Genomic DNA, 22,124 nt, shown 5'->3' with positions numbered 1-22,124 from the left:
GGGGGACGTTGGAACGCTTTTGAATTAGGATTTTAACTGAAATAAGAAGAAGAAAAGCGTGTTTACTGTTTATGCCGGTTTCTGGGCCTATATAATTCTTCGTATTAAAAAGTTAAAAAGTGGGAGAATTAAATTATAATCATGTCAGCTGCTATGCCAATAAATCCTAAACCATTTCTTAATGGACTAACTGGAAAAGCTGTTATTATAAAACTGAAGTGGGGCCACGAATACAAAGGTTACCTGGTGTCTGTTGACGGCTACATGAATATGCAGTTGGCGAATACCGAGGAGCACATAGATGGACAAGTCACAGGTTGGTGGATCATATATACTACATTGGTTTTAGTTATTTCATTTATCCCTTCGCAGGAAATTTGGGCGAAGTTCTAATACGTTGCAATAACGTTTTGTATATTAAGGGTGTTGATGATGAAGACGAAGAAGGCGAAATGAGAGACTAACAAACATTTGAAAGACATCCATCATTCAGAAGAGTTTATAATTTAGAATTGTAATAAAATATATATATCCTAGTTCCATAGTATGTTCAGTCTAGGAGGCAAGTCTTTTTCAGGCAAGGGAACCCTTGAAATCTTCACTAAAGTCCGAGAATTGCCCCGATCCGAAACCAATCGCCAATAAATTATTTTCCACTTCATATGCTATGATAGCGAATTGATAATCTAAATTTGGATCTGTAAAGTAAAAACTAGTTGCAAATCTACCAAATAAGAAATATGAGTATTCTAAATATATATGATAACTCGACAATTCGTATATACTATTTTATCTATTTATACCCTTCACCACTACTGTGGTAATAAGTTTGTGCATTTGTATGTAACGCCAAGGAGTAATCATAGTATACGGATCGGCTTAGAATTAAATTCTGAGTCGATTTAGCGGTGTCCGTCTGTCTGTTGATGTATTTTTGTGTGCAAAGTACAGCTCGCAGTTTTAGTCCGATTGTCCTAAAATTTGGTGTAGGGTCCTGTTTCGGCTCAAAGACGATCCCTATTGATTTTGGAAAAAAAAATCGGTTCAGATTTAGATATAGCTGCCATATATATTTTTCACCGATCTGGGGCCAAATCACCGCAGTCGAAATCGAGTACTTCGTCGTCGTAATGTAGTTTACGCGAATCACCGCAGTCGTTTTCGAATTGTTCCTACTCGAAGTTGAACACGATAGGTAGCATGCTATCGAAAACGAAGTATGTAGTGATTTTTAAGCAGAAAAAATGTAAACAAAAAGAAACCAGTAGTTGGTGAAAATGGAAGTATTATTTATATATTTTGGCAAAATACATTTAAGAAAATATATGTAATATTACTTGCATTTAGGGAAACGGAACAAAGAAAGGAATGCTCAGTAGCCGCTTCAAAAAAACTCATTTTTTCAAGAACATATTTAAAAGCTTCTTTTGACAGATGAAAGCGTCTTTTAAATCTACGGATGTTAAAAACACAATTAGTTAAAAGCACTCACTTCAAATAAAGGGTGATTTGTTAAGAGCTTGATAACTTTTAAAAAAAAAAAAAACGCATAAAATTTGCAAAATCTCATCGGTTCTTTATTTGAAACGTTAGATTGGTCCATGACATTTACTTTTTGAAGATAATTTCATTTAAATGTTGACCGCGGCTGCGTCTTAGGTGGTCCATTCGGAAAGTCCAATTTTGGGCAACTTTTTCGAGCATTTCGGCCGGAATAGCCCGAATTTCTTCGGAAATGTTGTCTTCCAAAGCTGGAATAGTTGCTGGCTTATTTCTGTAGACTTTAGACTTGACGTAGCCCCACAAAAAATAGTCTAAAGGCGTCAAATCGCATGATCTTGGTGGCCAACTTACCGGTCCATTTCTTGAGATGAATTGTTCTCCGAAGTTTTCCCTCAAAATGGCCATAGAATCGCGAGCTGTGTGGCATGTAGCGCCATCTTGTTGAAACCACATGTCAACCAAGTTCAGTTCTTCCATTTTTGGCAACAAAAAGTTTGTTAGCATCGAACGATAGCGATCACCATTCACCGTAACGTTGCGTCCAACAGCATCTTTGAAAAAATACGGTCCAATGATTCCACCAGCGTACAAACCACACCAAACAGTGCATTTTTCGGGATGCATGGGCAGTTCTTGAACGGCTTCTGGTTGCTCTTCACTCCAAATGCGGCAATTTTGCTTATTTACGTAGCCATTCAACCAGAAATGAGCCTCATCGCTAAACAAAATTTGTCGATAAAAAAGCGGATTTTCTGCCAACTTTTCTAGGGCCCATTTACTGAAAATTCGACGTTGTGGCAGATCGTTCGGCTATTCATGATGAAATGTCAAAGCATACTGAGCATCTTTCTCTTTGACACCATGTCTGAAATCCCACGTGATCTGTCAAATACTAATGCATGAAAATCCTAACCTCAAAAGAATCACCCTTTAGAATCACTTACAGGCAATGCACTTCAGGCAATGCTAAACGACTGATTTTGTCTCGAATATTTTTCCTTATTAATGCCACTTTGTACTCATTCTGTGAATCCGAAGACGAGGAAAACAAAAATACATGGATTCATAATAATTTTTACACATATACATATTTTGATCACAAAAAGTTATTTTGAAATCATCTTTTGCTTCCAATTTCTTATTACCATATGTTTACAGCAATGTAAAAAAAATAGTAGACAAAATAAATTACGATCGAATGCGGTGATCCAAAATTTTACAACGATCGAAATGTTTCTCGATACGAAACAGAGCTCGATGACGAATGCGGTGATTTGGCCCCTGGCCATAATTGGCGTGTATATCAACCGAAGAAAAATTAAATCAACCTGTGACATTGGAAATATTAACAGGGAAATTCATTGCAGCGTCAGTAAGACAACAAAATGATTGGCAACATTCAGGTAGTTACACAAGCCATTCATACAAATCCTACCAAGCCTCTTAAGGGTGAACAGAAAGTAGAACACAAATTACCATCCACTCCGTGGTGCAATGGTTAGCATGCCCGCCTTGCATACACAAGGTCGTGGGTTCGATTCCTGCTTCGACCGAACACCAAAAAGTTTTCAGCGGTGGATTATCCCACCTCAGTAATGCTGGTGACATTTCTGAGGGTTTCAAAACTTCTCTAAGTGGTTTCACTGCAATGTGTCGGACTCGGCTATAAAAAGGAGGTCTCTTGTCATTGAGCTTAACATGGAATCGGGCAGCACTCAGTGATAAGAGAGAAGTTCACCAATTTGGTATCACAATGGACTGAATAGTCTAAGTGAGCCTGATACATCGGGCTGCCACATAACCTAACCTACCATCCATTCCATGTTGGTTTTGTGGTTCAATGCATTTTTCAAAAGTTTGTCAATATAAAAATTACCATTGCAAGCAGTGCAATCGAGTCGGACATAAGGAAGGAAGCAAGAGCTCAAAGTATATTGGTAAGACAAGTTTCAGGAATTCACCAACAACAAGTTCGGTAAATACCAAGACCATCAACAATTCATAATTTTCATTACGCCGTAAGTATGTGAATATGCTAATAAACGACGAATTACAGCTAGACACAGGATATTTCAATAATTTCACGGAAACTTTGGTCGGAAATTGGAACTCCACAGCTGACTTCTACCAAATTATTTGCCAGGGATGCTAATAAAAATTTGATAGAATTTATTGCAGAGTTCAACGCTTATGTAAAATTTCACAACGAAATATCAAATTTAAAGATATTTGTCACAACAGTAGAAAATCTGAATGTAGCTGGTTCAGATTTCTTTGAAGAATTTGGTTTGTGGACATTCCTATTAAAACCATTTGTGCAAAAGTTGAGCAGGATCCTAACGAGACACAAATAGAAAATTTAAAAATGACTTTCCTTCGGTATTTCGTAGGGAGTTAGGTCACTGCACAAATATTAAAATTCATTTACCTTTAAAACCAAATGTGCCAAAATTTTGTTCAGAACGACCAGTTCCATATTCTGTAATATCTCTAGTGGACGCTAAGCTAACTCGACTAGAAGAATTTCACCAATTAACTACTCAGAATGGGCAGCACCAATTCTGAGTGAGAAGATCCAATAACAGAATTAAAATATGCGCAGATTATTCTACCGGTTTTAATGACAACGTTGAACCACACTTTTACCCACTTCCTTTACCAGAAGATATTACATTCATTTAAATAATTGCAAGTTTTTCACACGACTCGACCTAAATGATGCATACATGCTATTCGAGGTAGACGATGAGACAAAATCTATCTTAACAATTAATACCCATCGTGGACTGTACAATTTCAATAGACTAGTCCCTGGTATTAAGTCCGCACCTGGAGCTTTTCAACAAGCTATCCAAAAGATTATAAATGGCATTCCCGAAGCAACAGCTTAACTTGCCGATGTCATAATAGTTAGTGGTTCAAAAGAAGATCAATTCCATTCGTTGTGTTTAGAAAAGGTTTTCCGAATATAACATAACTTTAAATTGGAATAAATGCAAAATTTTTCAATCAACCATTAACTATTTGGGTCATATTGTGGATTCGCGGGGAATCAGTGCAAATCCTTATAAAATTTCAGCAATTTTGAACATGCCAAGACCTCAAAATGTAAATGAACTACGGTCTTTCCTGGGTTCAATAAATTTTTATTGTAAGTTTATTGATAAAATGAGAACTATCAGAGCCCCTCTAGATGACCTACTTCACGTAAATAACAAATGGTATTGGCCGAAAGAATGCGAAAAATTTTTCAAGAGAAAGAAATTTTGAGTTCCGACTTACATATTATTCATTATGACCCTACATTACCAATCGTAGTATCTGTTGATGCGTCATTTCAAGGACTAGGTGCTCAAATTTCACATATCATGCCAGATGGAAGTGAATGCCCGGTGGCTCATGCTTCTCGATCTCTAACACCTGCGGAGAAAAATTATAGTCAGATAGAGAAAGAGGCATTGTCACTTGTGTTTGCTGTTACAAAATTTCATAGGATGATTTATGGAAGAAAATTTTTACTTCGCACCGATCACAAGCTTTTATTGTTAGGATTATGTAATTGCTTGCGCAACAATGTAAAATCAATTGTACATAATAACATTAATTCGCTTCGCATAACTCATCACATGATTCAGTCAGCAACTTCGAAGGATGAGTTATTGCAGCAAGTCCAAAATCATGCTCAATAACAGCGATTTACTATCATACTTTAATAGGAAATCTTCTCTATCAATAGTAGATGGATGTTTGCTTAGTGGAGAAGCACAGTTTACTGGCCAAATATTGATACAAATATTACAGACTTTATACTTCAATGTAACAATTGTCAATCTAATGCAAAATCCCCAGTTAAACCAGTTTTGCATTCATGGCCTAATTCAACAAAACCAATGCAACGTATACACATAGATATAGCTGGTCCAATAAGGTCGCATTATTACTTGATAATAGTTGATTCTTATTCAAAGTGTCCTGAGGCATATCCATTTTCCACTATAACTACAAAGAAAATTATTGGCATTGTGCTTAATTTTTGTAACAGATTTGGTTACCCTGAAGTCATAGTTTCAGACAATGGAACACATTTTACAAGTTCTGAATTTTTCAACATATCCGTACTGCTCCTTATCATCCACAGAATAATGGCCAAGCAGAACACTATGTTGATACAATAAAAACAGCACTGCACAAATGTTACAATGAAAATTCTAATGACAACGACAATCTTCAAGAATTTCTACTACAATATAGATCAACTCCGAATACAAATTCTGTGTGAGGAAAAACTCCAGCGAAACTTTTCTTAGGAAGAAAAGAACGTACCGAAATAGAATTATTGAAGCCATTTCAGCCATTTATACCAGAGAACAGAAATTATGTATGGAAAGACAATACAATAAGAAGCATGGAGCAAGAACGAGAGATCCAAGTCAATTAAAAAGTTTTTGTTAAAGTTTTAAGCATAATAAATCGTTTTGGCAACCTGGAGTTAATAAAGAACGACGGTGATGTCAATTATAAAGTTGAAGTTTTAGATAATGATATATCTAAAATAATCAAGTCCCATATAAATCATACAGAAGAAAACTTCCATTTCATAATAATGATTCAATATTTGACTCGCAAGTGCAAAATGGTTCAATAAACTTCACAATGGATTATTAATGGATTATTAATCGATCCAATACTAATTTGGGCACCATCGCGGATACAACCATAAATTCAACTCATAATGAAGCGTTAAATTCAAGCGATAATGGGGTTCCACCAGACGGTCTACCTTCTTCTGATAACTCCTACAATATTGAAGGTCTTCAGCCAAGTCCTCCTATATTGGATAACAGCGTAGACTTTATAATGGAAAATAAAAATTTGCAAGGAACATCGGTAATTCAGATTTTCCAGTAGGTCAGCCAGAGTGCGAAAATTTCCAAATTATCTCAAGGACTATGATTATCATTAACAAAGGAGGATTTTGTGATACACTATTGATCTACCTGCCTATTACGACTTGACACCTTTGATTATAGTAGGCTATTTCAGTTTCATTCTAGTAGGCTATTAAATATTCATTTTTTATGTATTCAGTTGGAGTTAATAAATTTTCAAGAATTTTTCAGAATCGTTTTGATATAATAACATATACGCGTGTTTTATTTAAAAGCACAACACTAGGAAAATGTATGTCCAATAGTACATCCAGCGTCTCCTCGATGGATGTTGTCCAATTGCCCTCCAATGTTTTAATGAAACCTGGAGCGGAGTTAGTGGATGCAAATACCTTCCGTAGTCTGGAAGCCTTGAACGTATTTTCAATACTGCCACAATAATTATTCCAAGAGTTGTGCTGAGCCTTTCTCAGTTCTCGCTTATATCCTCTCAGATTCATCTTGTAAGCGTCCCAATCCTCTAGGGCTCTGATAGTCATTGCACTTTTAAAGAGCTTCCTGCAAGATTTCCTCATATTATTTTACTCCGTAGATAACCATGGCGGTCGAGGGAGTAAAGGACATGCAGCTTTCAGTGAGATGTTGAGATTCAGTCCATTGTGATACCACATTAACTAAAAGTACTTATTACATATGGGCACTTCTAGTTTTAACCGCGGAACCTTCGCGATTAATCTCTTTTGTTGAACCAATCAGATTGTTCCAAAAACATTAGCAGACTGCTTAAGTTAACGTTTTCCAGGTCCGCCAGTAATCTAAAGCTATATATAGTTTTTTCAAAATCCCTTATCAGGCAGCGACCCGTTATAGCAGATATCAGGAGTTATATCCGACGCCTTGAGATCACTAGCGGTTTACGTTTAAATGGGGCCATATTTGCTTGGTGTCGTTACAACCCTTGCAATTCTCCCATTGAACATTAAAATAAATATTAAATATATTGCAGGTTGACTGTCTGAGTATATATTAATACCAACACTTGTTGGAATATTACTTCTCAGCCAGGTCTTTAGAATATACTCCGAAACCCACTTGTCCATCCAATTTGGAGCCATCAGTGTAGAAATCTATATAACGTTTATTCTTTGGGGTCTGTGTACACCACGCCTCACTGTTGGGAATTGCTGTCTCAATCTTTTTGAGGACCGAACTGTGACCGTACCCTTTTTCCGACCACAGCGATAGCTCGCGCAACCGCACAGCCGTTGTTGCAAAATGTCTAAAGGCAATAGATGCAACATGACATTAAGGGAATCTTTTCCTGTCTTACTGAATGCGCCTGAGGTACACAAGCACGCCATACGCTGAACTTTATCTAAACCTGTCAGCCAACAGACTACAACACTATATAACATTATAGGTCTATCCACCGCCGTGTATAGCCAATGCACAATTTTCGGTTTTAGTCCACACTTTTTCCTATTGCCTTTTTGCACGAGTACAAAGCTACCGTGGCTTTTTTCGCCCTTTCTTCAATATTAAGCTTAAAGTTCAGCTTCCTGTCCAAAATAACGCCAAGGTATTTTGCACACTCACCAAAGGGAATTTCAATACTCCTATGGATATGGGCTTAACCGTGGGAGTTTTGCGATCTTTGCAGTAAATGACCAGTTCTGTCTTTGCAGGATTGACCCAAGACCATTCTCTTTCGCCCATCTCTCAGTGATCCAGAGGGCTCTCTGTATAATATCTCTGATTGTGGATGGGAATTTTCCCCTGACTGCTAGAGCCACATCATCTGCGTATGCCACCAATTTTATCCTTTCTTTTTCCAGGGAAACCAGAAGGTTGTTTATAGCAACATTCCAAAGAAGAGGTGATAAAGGGTGATACGGTCAAAATTTGGTCAAGGGAAAACGCGTGTAAATCGGTGAAATCGTTTATTTAAAAATCAAATTAAATTTCTTTTTCAAGTTCAATTAGTATGAAATTCAGGAAAAATATTCAGTTAGGCTTTCGCTTTTCCAAATCCGAATTGCCGGGCCTCACGCTTGACACCTGCCATCAGATTTTGTACAGTCACCTTGTCCACCTTCTTCGCCGCAGAAAGCCAGTTTGCCTTGAACTGCTGCTCGTCCTTAGCAGTTTTTTTGGTCTTCTTTAGGTTCCGCTTGACAATAGCCCAGTATTTCTCAATTGGGCGGAGCTCTGGCGTGTTGGGAGGGTTCTTGTCCTTGGGAACCACCTGCACGTTGTTGGCGGCGTACCACTCCATGGCCTTTTTACCGTAATGGCAAGATGCCAAATCCGGCCAAAACAGTACGGGACAACCGTGTTTCTTCAGGAAAGGCAGCAGACGTTTATTCAAACACTCTTTCACGTAAATTTCTTGGTTGACAGTCCCGGAAGCTAAGAAAATGCTGCTTTTCAAGCTACAGGTACAGATGGCTTGCCAAACCAGATATTTCTTTGCGAACTTTGACAGTTTTATGTGCTTGAAAATATCTGATACCTTTCCCCTTCCTTTTGCCGTATAAAACTCCTGTACCGGAAGCTGCTTGTAGTCGGCTTTGACGTAGGTTTTGTCGTCCATTACCACGCAGTCAAACTTCGTTAGCATCGTCGTGTACAGCCTCCGGGATCGCGCTTTGTCACTACCTTCTTGTAAGTCGATAGTCTGGCTCGTTTTTTGGCTCGATGCACGGTTGTAGACGATACACCCAGCTTATTTGGACGGCATTTTGACAACTGAAGAGAGAATTCCAAAATCAAAATAGGAGCAACATTCTACACACACACATCTTCAAAATGAGGGTGTTCAGGTTTTTTAAATGCAAAATTGAAAGAAATACGTCAAGTTTATATTGACCAAATTTTGACCGTATCACACTTTAGAACTCCTCCTTGGGGAGTGCCTCTGTTCACATACCTTTATATGTTTGCTTGTCCTAGTGTGGCTGAAATACGTCTCTTCATTATAAGTTCGTATAACAGCCTGAGTATACCTGGATCAACATTCAGAGTTGTCGGTCTATTTAATATCGAGCTCGGGTGGAAGTTATTGAATACCCCTTCGATGACTAGAAAAGCCACGATTGTGTATTCATGGACAGATAGTTAGCTTTCAATAAAGCTGACTAGTTCATGCAATGCGGTCTCAGTAGACCTGCCCGTCGAGTATACATGCTGTCGTTTCGAGAGCAAAATTGAATCGACGCTAGTTCTAAGATAAATATCTATGATCATGAGGATAAGCTGATTGGTCGGAAATGCTTCGCACTCGAGTGAGAGACTTTTCCCGCTTTAGGTATGAAAACCACTTTTGTTTCCAACTTTTCTGGAATATATGCTAAGTTTATACCTCCTTTATATATCACCGTCAACCAATGGATAATTCTGTCAGTCACTGCTAGAAACTCCGTCGGAGTAATTCCATCAGGACCGAGGGATTTTAATGGACCAAAAACTAAAAATCCAACATTTAAATGTTTAATCACGGTATTCTTACCGCAATTACAGCCAAGGAATTTAATTAAACATTGAAATATTTTTCCTTCATTTATATTATATTAAGCGTTTTTGCTACGTTTGGGAAAACCGGTTGGACCTGTTAACATACTTATTTTTTTTTTATTACTCAATGCACAGTGCTTATATTTGTCTTTGGTATTTCCGGTATCATCATTTTGAACGTATCCCTATACATATTCCAAAAAGCTTTCCTCCTATTTGGCGGAAATATGGTCTTAGAAATACGAACAGCCAATTTGAAACTGCTGTAACGATGATCTGCTAAGCTATGTTCCCTTAAAACTTGTCACTCAGATATCTTACCATTCAGTTCCGGAGAGGTCAAAGTGACGTCCAAAACCTCTTCCCTATTTTTGGTGACGCTTATTTCAAACTACCAGGTTAGCACGCAAGATAAACTCTATTAACGACTCTCCTCTTGCATCTTATGGACCGATAAGGAACAATTTCTATATGATTATTATAAGGGGGTCAGTTTATATGGGGACTATTTGCCTTCTGGCAACCATGCAAAAATCACGTACCAAATTTCAACCGAAAATTTGGGAGGCTCCGGAAGTATATATATATAATAGGTTTTGTACATTCCTGCACTGTAATATCCTTAAAAGTTTCTAAATGCCATCATCAAATATTTTGTTTACTGTTATGCCTTAATTTGATAAATTTTCAGATTTTGGGCAAATATAAAACATATTCAAATATGTATATTGTTTTTATTATATTACGAGAGCCCCTAGATTAACTTTCTTCATTGTTTTAGCCAAACTAAAACATGTTTTTATGCAATCGTACTTAAAATATAGCAGAAAAGGTTAGCTATTTCAGCCAACAGTGACTGTTTTGCTTTTCCAGCAGACTTTTCAGCTATGTGTGTACAAACAATTTTCTTTGGGTGTATATATAATTATGAAATAATAGGGACCAATTTTTGATTGGTTTACTAATGAATAACGCAGGAACGCGTCATTGCTTTCCGCATTTTTTGGTATACATAAATGTTTGCTAAAATAATACTAAGAAACATCGCTCTGGAAGTAAGAAACTACATCAGTTGTAATAGCGAATCCATTTCTGCAGGTACAATTATAAATGCTTGTTGTCTTGATTTTGCAGAGAGGTATGATTATAATTTTATTTTTTAATAATATGAATGTTTTTATAATATCAAATAACAAATGTGAATAATATTCTACGTATTGTGGAAATTGGGACAATTTTAAATCACTTGCGTTTATAATAGTTATAATAAAAAACTATAACTTTTAACTAGCCTTTACATTCGAGTGTATGTGGTTTTCGTTATGTTTTAAAATCGCAATTTGTTCATCACATTATTTATTTGTGGTAAAGTTTCTATTTTTATAAACTCCATATAAATGAGAAAACTAAAAGTTGTAAAATATAACATTCTTCAAATAGCTTTTAAACAAATAAGTAGATATTAAATAAAATGTCTGAAAGAAAATATGAAGACATTATTAAACTAAAGCGTGCTAATTTGGAGAATATACGTCAAAAAAGAAAACAACTAGAAAACGAGAAACGTACAAGAAAAGAAGACAATGTCCAGAAGACGAATTCAGAACCAGAGGAGTTAATAGAATTTTAAGTTTTTTTTTTAGAAAGACAGGTTTCTATATTAAAAATATCTTTATAGATCTTCCAATAAATCTCGCGATGAAATTGATATCCACAATACGATGCAAACAGCTAGTCCGGTTGTTGAAGTAAAATCTGATTTCGGCGGTGACACTCAAAATGTATCATTGAATAGCATTACCTTTGATGCGACTAACATGTACGTAAATATTAGAGAATTTTTTACTCATAATCGAACGTATAAAATTTTTCTATTTATTTTAGAGACTCATCTAAAAAATTATCAAAACTGGGCATTTCTCTAACGGAAATCATAGATATTTACCCGGAGGAAAGTATTTCATGTACAAGGTCAACCCAAACTAAGGGTGGTCGAATACTTCCTGAAAGATTGGGTATGTCATCAAACATTTTAATAAAATATATATATCGCAGTATCGAAACCCAATAAAAACTATATTAAGTATATGTCCTATATTTGCTCTATAATATGAATATTTCTCAAATATTTATCTCATGGAAAATATTTTAAAGCCTAACAATTTTACACCCAGAAAAAGGGGCCAACTGAACTTTATTTTAGTTCATGAAGATTAGTTGATTTTAGTTAAATTTTGCACAATATGAGTAAAAGTTCCTTATTTGAATAATTGTTTGCTAACTTTAATGACGTGAACTAAAAATAAGAAAAATGTTGTATACAAATATAGTGCACAATTTTACTAAAAAATAAAATAGTTCATATTTTCCTAAAATGGCAGAAGTTTGCTTAAATTGAGTTAATAAGTCTCTCAAATGAGTAAATTTTACTAAAATTGTACCTGTCTCGAACTTCGTACAGCGCTAAAGACATTTTAACAATTTTTAAATCCAATTTTTTCTTCCAACATATGAAATTTTCTTAAACAACAGAAAAAAAATTAATTATTTTTAAAAAATTTTCTTCAATTTGACAAAAATTATTAACTTATGTGTAACATGTTGCAATTAGAAAACTATTTTAGTTAAAATTTTCTAAAATAAACCTAAATTTTCTTCCACGGTGGGGTCAATTTTTTTGGGGTGTACGAATTGTAGTTCGCTAGACCACAAAGTATAGAAATGCATACACTCAAAAAAGAGGTCACTAATGCACACTTTGTTTTAGTTCATGAAAATTGGTTGATTTTAATGACATGAACTAAAAATGAGAAAAACGTTGTATACAAATATAGTACACAATTTTAATGAAATAGTTCATATTTTTCTAAAATGAGCGAAGTTCTCTTAAATTGAACTCATATGCCTCTCACTTCGTATAGCGCTAAAAACATTTTAACAATTTTTAATTTTATTTTTTTTTTTCCTACAACATATAACATTTTCTTAAAAAAACAGTAAAAAAATATTTGTAATAAATTTTTTCAATTTGAAATGTATTAACCTATTTCTAACATGTTGCAATTAGAAATCTATTTTAGTTAAAATTTTCTAAAATAAACCTACATTTTCTTTCATGGTAGGTTCACATTTTTTGGGTATAACACAGTAAATGCTGACTGCAGTTTTTAGTCGACTTTTTTCTATGAATGTAGCCGAATTACTAATATTTTAACTATTTGTTTTTGTGTAACCGCAACGCACCTGAATGAAGTGTGGACTCTTAATTTTTATTTTATTTTAACAACACTCGAAAAACGTGAACCCTCTATTTCATTAAAGCCAATTTAATTTTATTATAGTTCATGGAATTATTAAGTTTGGGTAAAGTTTCCTTTACTCTAATAATTTTTTGTGTACGCTAGTTAAATGAACTATAAAACGGGATAAAATTATACACAAATGAAAAATATGTATAATTAATTATACATCTTTAGTATAAATCTTTACTAAATTCGGACTTCTCATAAAATAGTCCATTATATTTTTAAATTTTACTACAAATGCGCCCATCTTGAACTTTGTATGGCACTAAAGACATTATTGCAATTTTGCAATCCAATTTTTCCCTTAAAACTACTAAATTTTCTTTAACAAATGAAAAAAAAATAATTATGTCTAATAAATTTTCTTGAATATGTCAAAAATGTTTACTTATTTTTGTGATATCGGCGAGATGTCAGCGTTTGTAATACTGTTTGGTTAAAATTTTCTAAAAAATTCTAAAATTAACCAAACTTTTTCTTCCTGGTGGGTTCACTGTTTTTTCAGTGAAAATTGTAAAATGGGAAGACAACGTACTAATTCAATATACTTATTTTTTGGGAGCCACCGTGGTGCTATTGTTAGCCTTGCAAGGCTAACAATATATATATATATATATATATAGATATATATATATATATATAATATATATATATATATATATATATATATATATATATATATATATATATATATATATATATATATATATATATATATATATATATATATATATATATATATATATAATATATATATATATATATATATATATATATATATATATATATATATATATCGATGTCAATATCTTCAGCACACAAAAAATTTTTTTTGATTTCAATCACGAAAATCGCGGATTCAATCATTTTTTTAATTGAAATTTCTTCAATCACGAAAATGATAGTATCAATCACTCATTTTGATTGAAAACCAACACGATTTTTAATTAAAAATTTAATTGGCTTTTTTCACGGAATCAATAATTGTGTGATTGAATTAATTAAAAAAGTGAGTGATTTTTAACATAAAAATCAATCACAGTTTTAATTGAATCAATTAAAATTTTAATTAAATAATTAATTGAAATTGGCTATAAATTTATATATAGAAAAATATGTTTTTCATATGTTCCGATATAAACAAAATGTGTTTCGGGCACGATTTTAAACCACAATATATTTAAGTGCGAAACATGTAATGTTCCTAAACTAACACTAAATGTTTGGGACATCTATGTTAATATGTTAGAATATATTATGTTTGGGGCATCAATGTTTCATAAAAACCATATGTGTGAATACAAACATATATAAATTTACAAATTTCGACTAAACATACATATGTTGTGATATTTTATTCAAAGCGACAGAGAGAGAGTATAGAGAGAAATAGAGATGGAAACCGGGAGAGTTGACGAAAGATATCAATATAACACAGCAAAAGAGTCAAAGAGAACAATTTCTGTGAAACCGCTTGTATGTTGTTTCGGAAAACTGTTTTAGATAAGGCCAAAAATTTGATATGTTTAAGTCTAAATATTATTTAATTTGAATAAAGAGAATATACATTCTGAACCAAGAGAATAGACATTTCAAAAACAAACAGCTTATGTTTTCGCCTTGAGAGCAGCATTTTCTGTATGTGTGGACATGTGTTTTGTTTATCATTTTGGCATTATGGGCACAATTTTTTTCTTGGTTCGTTAAAAGAATGAGGGGTCTTCATAAAAATAACGAAAGGGCACTATACTCTTTTTAGAGTTGGGACAGTAAAATGAAATAAGGAGGAAATAGTGAAAATTACACAGTAAAATGTAAAAAAACAAACTTTAGTTCTTCTTTATTAAAAAGTAGTCCACGAGGAGTTGACGGACACCATCAAATATAAAAGCGGGCATTAAGTTCGAGTTTTACAGCTAAAACAATTTAAAAAGTTTATTTTCTTTAAAATGAATTATTAAAGAAAAATAAAAGGAATTTTAGAGCGATGGTGTTAAATGCTTTATGTTTATATTATAAAATTATGTATGTATGTTTATACTCGACTCCACGTTCTTCTTTTGTTAGTTTTTGAATTCCTTCCAAATTTTAAAGTTTTGTACAAAAACAGTTTTTTATTACAAGATTGTTATTTTTGCAATAAAAAAATAATATTTTATCCAAAAATCAGTCAATTTCGTTTATATCAAGCACTGTTACTGACTATAAATCTTTAATAACGCACATTTCGAAGTTTCATTTAAAAAAAATTTAATATAGTATAAATATAAATGTGTAAATTAAAAAAAAAAAAAAAAAAAAACAAAAACAAAAAAAATGTTCGGTCGGAGCAGGGATTGAACCCACGACCCTTTGCATGCAAGGCAGACATGCTAACCACTGATCCACGTGGCAAACAAATGTATGTTTCTGTTAAATAATGTTGTGTTTGCATGGGCTCGTGGGCGCTGCAAACTATGCTATATAAATGTAACTTAAAACGATAATTATCTACTGGTGACTATAACAGCGACGTAGCCCAGTGGATAGTGTGTTGGCTTACAAACTGTATGGTCCTCGGTTCGATTCTCCGTGCAGGCGAAAGGTAAAATTTAAAAAATTTATAAAAGTGAATAATTTCTTCAACATTATTTGTATTACAGAGAAAGGTTCCAATAACTAAAAAATTTCGTGGAAGTGAAAATTACGAGTATGTTAGGGAATGAGCACAATCGTGTTTGGGAAAAATTCTTCCAAGCATATAATATTTTTGGCTCAAAATGCTTCCAAACATATAATATGCTCACATAAAACAAACATATTAATGTTTCGGCAGTATGCAATAATATATGTGCTTCCTGCAAAATATGTTTGGAACATATGTTAAAGAAGCGATTTTTTTTGAGGGTGTGGTATTGTAAAAAATGGAAAACAATCTACGTTTATTAAAGGTAAGAAATTGTGAAATGTGAATACCGTTTTCCATTGAAGCCTGTTTACATTAAACGGACTAAAGTAATATATTTTTTATTCATTTCTTTTAGTGACCAATTTTATTTCGTGAAATTGACCAATCAATCCCATCAACTCCATTATTTTATCAAATATATAATAATATGTTTGCAATAAAAACGTGGGTACCATATTGATCTTTTAAAATTATAAATTTTTTTCACTCCTAGTTTTCTTAAAACCAAGAGCGAGCGGTATGGGTTTGTTGGAAGATTCACCTTGAAGTTGCGAAGTAGCGTTGGCATTAAATTGCATTTTTGTTTTACCTGCCTTTTTCAGTTTGAACCAAGTAGAGAGCAGTATATCTGGTATATAAACTAATGAGCTGAATTATGTAATGGTAAAAAAGTTCTTTCTTTTGGATTTAAAAATATGAAAAATATCCGAAAATAATAAAAATATGTATTTTCCATTTATATTTTTTTTCTATTTCCAGAATTTGCAAAGTATCATCAATATAATTCCAAATATTACATTGCTTTCCCATTATTTTTGTCTTTGATTGGTTCAAATTTTAATATACGATTTTAATGTGTGGAATTTTTGGAAAGGAATTGTTACTAAAATTAAATTACCGAGCTCCTTAATACACCTTTTTATGCTAAAAGACTACAACTGCAAAAGAAGACTATAAATCTGCAACCTGGAACTAAGAATTGAACTTCATATTCTATGCAGGTAATGTTTAACAAAATTAACTTTTAATTGAACAAAATTAAATTCGAATTATTCTGTTTACTTTCAGAAAAACTAATTTAGCTTACAGGCTGCTGATTTATTGCAAATCTAGGCGCATCTACATATTAGAAGGAACATGCTAACATGGTTATTATTATAAGGAAGATAATGATTTATATAATTTATTTTTTCGCCCTATAGTTGTTATTGATAGTAGTTGTATTTGTAAATTATGTTAGAACAAAACACAAATGAATAGAACCAAATTTATTTATCTATTGCATAATTCAAAAAATAATAAAATATTAAATATGTTTTATAAGAAACACATATTTTCTTTTATTTCAAAAGAAAAAAAATAAATACGGGGTCGCAATATATAAATTTGTTGATCGAAATTTATAGCCAATTTCAATTAATTATTTAATTAAAATTTTAATTGATTCAATTAAAACTGTGATTGATTTTATGTTAAAAATCACTCACTTTTTTAATTAATTCAATCACACAATTAATTGATTCCGTGATAAAAGCCAATTAAATTTTTAATTAAAAATCGTGTTGGTTTTCAATCAAAATGAGTGATTGATACTATCATTTTCGTGATTGAAGAAATTTCAATTAAAAAAATGATTGAATCCGCGATTTTCGTGATTGAAATCAAAAAAAAATTTTTTGTGTGCTGAAGATATTGACATCGATATATATATATATATATATATATATATATATATATATATATATTATATATATATATATATATATATATATATATATATATATATATATATATATATATATATATATATATATATATATATATATATATATATATATATATATATATATATATATATATATATATTATATATATATATATATATATATATATATATATATATATATATATATATATATATATATATATATATATTATATATATATATATATATATATATATATATATATATATATATATATATATATATATATATATAAATATATATATATATATATATATATATATATATATATATATATATATATATATATATATCGATGTCAATATCTTCAGCACACAAAAAATTTTTTTTTGATTTCAATCACGAAAATCGCGGATTCAATCATTTTTTTAATTGAAATTTCTTCAATCACGAAAATGATAGTATCAATCACTCATTTTGATTGAAAACCAACACGATTTTTAATTAAAAATTTAATTGGCTTTTTTCACGGAATCAATTAATTGTGTGATTGAATTAATTAAAAAAGTGAGTGATTTTTAACATAAAAATCAATCACAGTTTTAATTGAATCAATTAAAATTTTAATTAAATAATTAATTGAAATTGGCTATAAATTTCGATCAACAAATTTATATATTGCGACCCCGTATTTATTTTTTTTCTTTTGAAATAAAAGAAAATATGTGTTTCTTATAAAACATATTTAATATTTTATTATTTTTTGAATTATGCAATAGATAAATAAATTTGGTTCTATTCATTTGTGTTTTGTTCTAACATAATTTACAAATACAACTACTATCAATAACAACTATAGGGCGAAAAAATAAATTATATAAATCATTATCTTCCTTATAATAATAACCATGTTAGCATGTTCCTTCTAATATGTAGATGCGCCTAGATTTGCAATAAATCAGCAGCCTGTAAGCTAAATTAGTTTTTCTGAAAGTAAACAGAATAATTCGAATTTAATTTTGTTCAATTAAAAGTTAATTTTGTTAAACATTACCTGCATAGAATATGAAGTTCAATTCTTAGTTCCAGGTTGCAGATTTATAGTCTTCTTTTGCAGTTGTAGTCTTTTAGCATAAAAAGGTGTATTAAGGAGCTCGGTAATTTAATTTTAGTAACAATTCCTTTCCAAAAATTCCACACATTAAAATCGTATATTAAAATTTGAACCAATCAAAGACAAAAATAATGGGAAAGCAATGTAATATTTGGAATTATATTGATGATACTTTGCAAATTCTGGAAATAGAAAAAAAATATAAATGGAAAATACATATTTTTATTATTTTCGGATATTTTTCATATTTTTAAATCCAAAAGAAAGAACTTTTTTACCATTACATAATTCAGCTCATTAGTTTATATACCAGATATACTGCTCTCTACTTGGGTTCAAACTGAAAAAGGCAGGTAAAACAAAAATGCAATTTAATGCCAACGCTACTTCGCAACTTCAAGGTGAATCTTCCAACAAACCCATACCGCTCGCTCTTGGTTTTAAGAAAACTAGGAGTGAAAAAAATTTATAATTTTAAAAGATCAATATGGTACCCACGTTTTTATTGCAAACATATTATTATATATTTGATAAAATAATGGAGTTGATGGGATTGATTGGTCAATTTCACGAAATAAAATTGGTCACTAAAAGAAATGAATAAAAAATATATTACTTTAGTCCGTTTAATGTAAACAGGCTTCAATGGAAAACGGTATTCACATTTCACAATTTCTTACCTTTAATAAACGTAGATTGTTTTCCATTTTTACAATACCACACCCTCAAAAAAAATCGCTTCTTTAACATATGTTCCAAACATATTTTGCAGGAAGCACATATATTATTGCATACTGCCGAAACATTAATATGTTTGTTTTATGTGAGCATATTATATGTTTGGAAGCATTTTGAGCCAAAAATATTATATGCTTGGAAGAATTTTTCCCAAACACGATTGTGCTCATTCCCTAACATACTCGTAATTTTCACTTCCACGAAATTTTTTAGTTATTGGAACCTTTCTCTGTAATACAAATAATGTTGAAGAAATTATTCACTTTTATAAATTTTTTAAATTTTACCTTTCGCCTGCACGGAGAATCGAACCGAGGACCATACAGTTTGTAAGCCAACACACTATCCACTGGGCTACGTCGCTGTTATAGTCACCAGTAGATAATTATCGTTTTAAGTTACATTTATATAGCATAGTTTGCAGCGCCCACGAGCCCATGCAAACACAACATTATTTAACAGAAACATACATTTGTTTGCCACGTGGATCAGTGGTTAGCATGTCTGCCTTGCATGCAAAGGGTCGTGGGTTCAATCCCTGCTCCGACCGAACATTTTTTTTGTTTTTGTTTTTTTTTTTTTTTTTTTTTTAATTTACACATTTATATTTATACTATATTAAATTTTTTTAAATGAAACTTCGAAATGTGCGTTATTAAAGATTTATAGTCAGTAACAGTGCTTGATATAAACGAAATTGACTGATTTTTGGATAAAATATTATTTTTTATTGCAAAAATAACAATCTTGTAATAAAAAACTGTTTTTGTACAAAACTTTAAAATTTGGAAGGAATTCAAAAACTAACAAAAGAAGAACGTGGAGTCGAGTATAAACATACATACATAATTTTATAATATAAACATAAAGCATTTAACACCATCGCTCTAAAATTCCTTTTATTTTTCTTTAATAATTCATTTTAAAGAAAATAAACTTTTTAAATTGTTTTAGCTGTAAAACTCGAACTTAATGCCCGCTTTTATATTTGATGGTGTCCGTCAACTCCTCGTGGACTACTTTTTAATAAAGAAGAACTAAAGTTTGTTTTTTTACATTTTACTGTGTAATTTTTCACTATTTCCTCCTTATTTCATTTTACTGTCCCAACTCTAAAAAGAGTATAGTGCCCTTTCGTTATTTTTATGAAGACCCCTCATTTCTTTTAACGAACCAAGAAAAAAATTGTGCCCATAATGCCAAAATGATAAACAAAACACATGTCCACACATACAGAAAATGCTGCTCTCAAGGCGAAAACATAAGCTGTTTGTTTTTGAAATGTCTATTCTCTTGGTTCAGAATGTATATTCTCTTTATTCAAATTAAATAATATTTAGACTTAAACATATCAAATTTTTGGCCTTATCTAAAACAGTTTTCCGAAACAACATACAAGCGGTTTCACAGAAATTGTTCTCTTTTGACTCTTTTGCTGTGTTATATTGATATCTTTCGTCAACTCTCCCGGTTTCCATCTCTATTTCTCTCTATACTCTCTCTCTGTCGCTTTGAATAAAATATCACAACATATGTATGTTTAGTCGAAATTTGTAAATTTATATATGTTTGTATTCACACATATGGTTTTTATGAAACATTGATGCCCCAAACATAATATATTCTAACATATTAACATAGATGTCCCAAACATTTAGTGTTAGTTTAGGAACATTACATGTTCGCACTTAAATATATTGTGGTTTAAAATCGTGCCCGAAACACATTTTGTTTATATCGGAACATATGAAAAACATATTTTTCTAACAGTGCACAAACACAGGTAATTTCAAATGCGTTCTGTCATATATTTTTTTCAAACCTTTACCACGTGGCCGTTTGTTGTTGCACACTTTATTTATTTCAACCCTTTGCTATGATTTGTTGTTGCGTTCAAAATATTTATGCACACATTTTGAATGCAGCAGACAGAATGTCGCCAATCAAGTTTTTCAATTTACGCGAAAAACAAAAACCCAACCGTTCGTTACGAGTTACTTCCACAGACTGATCTCTCCATTATACATTGTTGAATAAATACTCATTCTCTTGTTCTCTTTTCGCTCTTCCCATTGCTCAAAATTATTCAGTTTCAATCACAAAGGTGATTGGATCAATCACATGTGTAATTGGAAACTGAAAAAATTTCAATCACGTTTGTAATTGAAAATTATTTCCGAAATGATTAACAAATTGATTGAATCAATTAATATTTTAATTGGAAACGTAACAAATATCAATAATTTTTTTAATTGGTTTTTATTCGAATTTGATTAAATAATTAATTGAATCAATTAACATATTAATTGAATCCGTTTCCAAATTCAATTAAGTGTTTAATTGAAAAAATTTTGGTGATAATTTTTTATGTGTAGGGTCTTTTTTTACGACAAAGACAATCGCTATTGATTTTGGGAAAAATCGGTTCAGATTTAGATGTAGCTGCCATATATAGTCATCACCGATCTGGTCATAATTGGCGTGTTTATCAACCGATCTTCTTCAAATTCTAAATATTTTATGAGTCTCGAAAAACATGCAAAATATCAGCCAAATCGGTTCAGATTTAGATGTAGCTCCCATATATATCTTTCGCCCGATATGCAATTACATGGTCCCAGAAGCCAGAGTTTTATCCTGATTTGCTCACAATTTCGTACACTCAAAAAAAGTGAACTCTCTATTTCAC

At 31.8% G+C, this 22,124-nt stretch overlaps 2 protein-coding genes across 2 annotated transcripts in view; both read left to right on the top strand.

The window, feature by feature from the left end:
• Window positions 1-15: 15 nt before the first annotated feature.
• SmF (small ribonucleoprotein particle protein SmF) lies at window positions 16-780 on the top strand. Its single transcript, XM_075300773.1, has 2 exons — window positions 16-316; window positions 373-780. The coding sequence occupies exons 1-2, from the start codon at window positions 142-144 to the stop codon at window positions 462-464; spliced, it is 267 nt and encodes an 88-aa protein (XP_075156888.1). The 5' UTR covers window positions 16-141; the 3' UTR covers window positions 465-780.
• A 10,577-nt stretch (window positions 781-11,357) lies between these two features.
• Window positions 11,358-22,124, top strand: part of LOC142229083 (cytoplasmic dynein 1 intermediate chain-like) — a 32,843-nt gene continuing 22,076 nt past the window's right edge. The window contains exons 1-3 of the mRNA XM_075299613.1: window positions 11,358-11,519; window positions 11,584-11,724; window positions 11,790-11,920. Of these exons, the coding sequence (XP_075155728.1) occupies window positions 11,377-11,519; window positions 11,584-11,724; window positions 11,790-11,920 (415 nt within the window). The 5' untranslated portion in view covers window positions 11,358-11,376. The remainder of the gene's footprint in view (window positions 11,520-11,583; window positions 11,725-11,789; window positions 11,921-22,124) is intronic.

This window comes from Haematobia irritans, chromosome 3, assembly GCF_050003625.1.
Source record: "Haematobia irritans isolate KBUSLIRL chromosome 3, ASM5000362v1, whole genome shotgun sequence".
Lineage (NCBI taxonomy): Eukaryota > Metazoa > Arthropoda > Insecta > Diptera > Muscidae > Haematobia > Haematobia irritans.
This window is presented reverse-complemented; position numbering and strand designations above follow the sequence as displayed.

Coding starts and splice junctions, on each gene's coding strand:
- SmF (XM_075300773.1), top strand. CDS start 142: ATGTCAGCTGCTATGCCAATAAATCCTAAACCATTTCTTAATGGACTA. Junction 317..372: donor CATAGATGGACAAGTCACAG/GTTGGTGGATCA, acceptor ATCCCTTCGCAG/GAAATTTGGGCGAAGTTCTA.